A 4,943-nucleotide genomic window follows, 5' to 3' on the forward strand; every position below is an offset into this window, starting at 1 on the left:
AAATTTATTTTTAATATATTTAATCTATGTATATAAATAGCAGAATTAAAAATAAACTTATTTTATATTTAATGAAAATTAATTTAAAAACATTTTTTTATATTTTTAGTTAATTAATTTAAATAATTAAAGTTAATTATATTCAAAATTTTTTATTTTAATTAATTATATAAAAATTATATTTTTACTATTTTCATTTTAATTAGGTATAATTAACTATAATTATAGTTTTTAATTTTAATTATTTATATACAAATATAAAAATAATAATTTTATATTTTAATTATTATAATTATTTTTGTTATCATAATTATAATTACAATAATAACTTTCATTTTTAATTACTTATTTAAAATATAAAATTATTATTTTTATAATTTTATTTTAATTAAAAATATAAAAATTTAAACGTCTCAATAAATATATTGTTTATTTATTTATTATGGTTAAGTGTTATCTTCGAAAGAGAAGCTTTTGTAGAATGTACCGTTGAAGAAAAGAAAGATTTCCCTGGGTTTTTAAACGGGTATTAATGGAGGAAAAAAATTTTTCTTAAAAAAAAAAAAAATTGTTTTTATGTAGTGATAAAACTGGGTCCAAGCAACCACCAATTTGTTTTCATGCACAGATTATAGAGGAAACTTCAACGTGTGGTCTCGCGAATGAACTCACTTCAATCCGCCAATTTATCTCTGTAACTCCTTTTGCAGAACCCCAAAAATCCCTGCTTCCAAGACATCACAACAATATCCAAGAACCCAACAAGATTATCAAGAAACTGAAGATAGATGATAGACAGGAAAAGGTTGCCCATGGAGAACGTGAAGGAGAATGGAACCATGAAAAATTATGAAGTGGAGACACCCAAAAATATAACCATCAAAGGTATTCTAAGTTTGCTGATGCAAAGTATTGATGAGAAAGATGATAGGAGTGCGATTTCTCTTGGTATGGGTGACCCTTCTACTTATTCTTGCTTTCACACCACACCTATTGCTCAACAAGCTGTTGTTGATGCTCTTCAATCTGACAAGTTCAATGGTTATTCCCCTACTGTTGGCCTTCCTCAAACTAGAAGGTAATCTGCTAATTTTCCTGTTCTCCTCTTTTTAAACTCATTCATTAGGCATATATACATATATATCAGTTAATTTTTATGATTAATTGGTGAATTTCTTGATTTTGTAGCGTTCTGTCCAGTTTAATTTTAACTCTCTCATTCTGGGTCTAGATTTGAGAATTTTCTTCATTTACAATTGAATTTGATGCTCCAATACCCAGTTTAAAGAATTCACTAGGGAGTGAAAATATGACAGTTTTCTGCTATCACATATATTGCAGCCATAATTGCTACCTTGTTCTCAAATAATTGATTGTAGTTGGAATAGTTTGTCCTATCATAATTTCTTCAATTCCTTAGTTATGGGTCTCCTGACTGTTGCAAATATAAGATTCAAGGAGTAATGATCTGGGTTTCTTTAATTTAGCTTAATTTCTTATCGCAATTGCAGCTCAAACAATCCAAAATTACTACATAGGTTTGATTCATTAAATTTATTTGCTTGTTTCTTACAGTTGCTGTTTTTAAATAAATCTTTCAAGTAGCATTTTAACATTATTTTTGTACAATTGCAGTTTAAAGTAATGAAATTCTAACTGAGATTCAAAATTTTTCACAACATATGAAATTTAAAGTAACTGATCTGTGTTGCCATTGCTCTCTTTGGTATCTTATTTCTAGAGTAATAGTAGGAAGCATCTAAAAACGCATATGAAACTTCTAGTTCAAAACTTGAGAGGTCTCTTCTGCAAATAATGTGATTTATGTGATTCTGTATTTCGTTTTGCTTTCTGTTATTCTACAGGGCAATTGCTGATTACCTATCTCGTGATCTTCCTTACAAGTTGTCATCTGATGATGTTTTCATCACATCTGGTTGCACACAAGCCATTGATGTTGCTTTGGCAATGCTTTCTCATCCGGGTGCGAACATCTTACTCCCAAGGCCATGCTTCCCCATTTATGAACTTTGCGCTGCGTTTAGGGGTCTTGAAGTTCGACACTTTGATCTTCTCCCGGAGAAAGGTTGGGAGGTTGATCTTGATGCAATTGAGGTTCTTGCAGATCAGAATACTGTCGCATTGGTTATCATAAACCCTGGGAATCCTTGTGGGAATGTATACTCTTATCAACATTTGAAAGAGGTAAATGGTCCAGCAATTAGCTTCAAGTGCCAAAAGAAATATATCAAGTCAGATTGTATGATTTCCTAAGTCCAAGGCAGTGAGTCTTATTTAGTTGCTTATTGAATTTAGATTGCAGAGATGGCAGAAAAGCATAAAATTCTTGTTATTGCTGATGAAGTTTATGGACACCTTGCTTTTGGGAATAATCCATTTGTGCCAATGGGAGTTTTTGGATCCATTGTTCCTGTTCTTACCCTTGGTTCTCTATCAAAGAGATGGATAGTGCCTGGATGGCGACTTGGCTGGTTTGTGACGACTGATCCATCTGGCATGTTTAGAAAACCAAAGGTCTACTCTCTTCTCTTTGCTGTGTGCGTAATATTGACATTGGCATTTTGTTGGTAGAGCCATATGGACAGCCCATTTTATCCCCTGGTACACAATGATCAACAAATTGGTTTCACTTCCTAAAAACACAGTACTATAACTGTAAGAGTCATCTCCTGCCGCTACATAAAAGATGTGTCTCCATGAACGATAGAATCTTTTTGTCTCAATTTGTTGGACATTCATTCTCTTTCTTTTTTTCTTGTGGGTTATTTTACTAACATCAAAATTTGTCACTTGATCTTTCTCCCTGACCTTCTTTCTCTCTTTCTCTCTCAACATGGCTTCCATAAAGTATATTTAAGGAACTTGAATTTGGAAGGTCCAATTTTTAAGCAGACATTTAGGATATTACTAATTCTTAAGCCTGCTTAATTTCTCTTTGTTTGTAGCAATAAACAAATGCTTCTATATTCCCAAAGTATTGAATAATCTGCTTGGAGATCAGTCCATTTCAAGGTTGAAAATATGTGCAATCAACTTATGCATTCTACCAATTCTTCTACTCAGGTTGTTGATCGTATTAAGAAGTACTTCGACATTTTGGGAGGACCTGCAACCTTCATCCAGGTTTGTGTATTTCTATTCTTATTTGAATATACTGTCATCCCCAACCCCCCTCCCACCTTCTCCTTCTCCTCTTTCCACCTCTTTCCTTTAGTTCAAAATTTTGTTTTCTCTGGATGATGCTGTTTGTGTTCCACATTGTCCAAAGCTACGAATGTGAAGATGCCAACATTTTTTATATAGATTTGATGAAATGTAATCTATACTGTTCATTGTCCTTAGAGTACAAGAAATAAGCAATGGCAGGGGAGGGATATTGAAATACCTTTCTTGATTAGCTGCGGCTATTCTTGATTAAATGAATGAATGTGCGAAGCTTGAGTTAAATGTTGTAGTCCTGTATGAACCAATAGTTGCTTGTTTCATGCTTCACATTTAAAGTAATTTTTCAATGTTAACATAACTTTTTTAATGTCTTGAGTTTTGAGAGAAGCTGAGAACTTTGAGTTTTCATTTAGATTTTATTCATGCAAGTACCATCTACGCCCCATCCACCCTCTTTCTTTTCTTTCCCCCCCTGATTTGCAGTTGGAATCATTTGGTATGTTAGGCAGCAGTACCTTGCATTCTTGAGCAAACAGATGAAGTTTTTTTCAAGAAAACCATCAATATACTGAAGCAGGCATCAGAGATTTGTTGTGATAGGATAAAGGAGATCCCTTGCATCACTTGTCCGCACGAGCCTCAGGGATCTATGGCTGTTATGGTGAGGAAAGGGAAGAATTTGCAGTTCTGTTTGCATTTAAATAAATGGGATTACATTACAACTCTGATCTTGTTTGTTGAACTGTTAATTTAATGCAGATGAAACTGAATCTTTCACTATTGGAAGATATCTCTGATGATATTGATTTCTGCTTCAAATTGGCCAAAGAAGAATCTGTTATTATTCTTCCAGGTAAGAAATATATGATCAGAGAACCATGTAATCCTCCCTTAACTGGCCATTACTTGTTTCCAACTTTATGCTAACTTTTACCTTATTGAGTTCTGAATCTTTCACCTGATGACATTTGCAAGCATAACATCTTCTAGAGGCTAACAAGTGCGCTGAGAATTATATGCTTTTGCAGGAACTGCAGTGGGCCTAAAAGATTGGCTTCGTATAACTTTCGCTGCTGATCCAGCATCGCTTGAAGAAGCTTTAGGGAGGGTAAAATCTTTCTGTCAAAGGCACACCAAATATATATACTAAACTACTAATAATAAAAAATCAGACACTGGCCAGTGCAGCTATCAATGATCACATGATAGATTCTTCCTAATGGAGAAGCTGTTGAAACTTGAAAGTGGTTATATGCAAGCTCTCAATGGCCATATCGTTTAATTTTTAAACAAAAACAGACCTTAAAGTATCTGTGTCAGATAGGTACAGAAAAGAAAGGACTGCTAGACATGAACTTAACCAGAGTTCAATGCATACAAGTCCATGTGACATATAGATGACAAATTTTACTATTTGAAGGTCTTGCTGATAAAAAATCTCCTTGCAATAGTTTCATTGGAATGTATTAAACACTATTCAAAATTTTAAGCACCTCAATTCAATTTAAGATTCTCTTTTTTTTTTTTTATTGGTGTAAGAAAAAATTTGTGGCATAATTACGCTGTTGTTTATTTGAAGATCTGATTTTGCCATAAAAGCGAGTGGAATAATTGGATGGAGGAGATAAGCTGTATGGATTGCGGTTTGGGGAGGAGATATGTCCTTTAGATAATTCACAAACTAGCAGAATAGCACGGTGTGTGTGTGTGTTTATAAAATTCGTATCAAATTTAATTAAGTCATTAAATTATTATTA

At 33.1% G+C, this 4,943-nt stretch overlaps 1 protein-coding gene across 1 annotated transcript; it reads left to right on the top strand.

The window, feature by feature from the left end:
* Positions 1-432: 432 nt before the first annotated feature.
* Positions 433-4,711, top strand: LOC110642734 (probable aminotransferase TAT2). The gene is made up of 7 exons (XM_021794869.2): positions 433-1,078; positions 1,866-2,205; positions 2,317-2,535; positions 3,085-3,144; positions 3,692-3,847; positions 3,946-4,039; positions 4,215-4,711. Exons 1-7 carry the CDS (start codon positions 789-791, stop codon positions 4,334-4,336), a joined length of 1,281 nt encoding a protein of 426 aa, XP_021650561.2. The 5' UTR covers positions 433-788; the 3' UTR covers positions 4,337-4,711.
* Positions 4,712-4,943: the final 232 nt, after the last annotated feature.

The sequence above is a fragment of the Hevea brasiliensis genome, chromosome 4, assembly GCF_030052815.1.
Source record: "Hevea brasiliensis isolate MT/VB/25A 57/8 chromosome 4, ASM3005281v1, whole genome shotgun sequence".
NCBI lineage: Eukaryota > Viridiplantae > Streptophyta > Magnoliopsida > Malpighiales > Euphorbiaceae > Hevea > Hevea brasiliensis.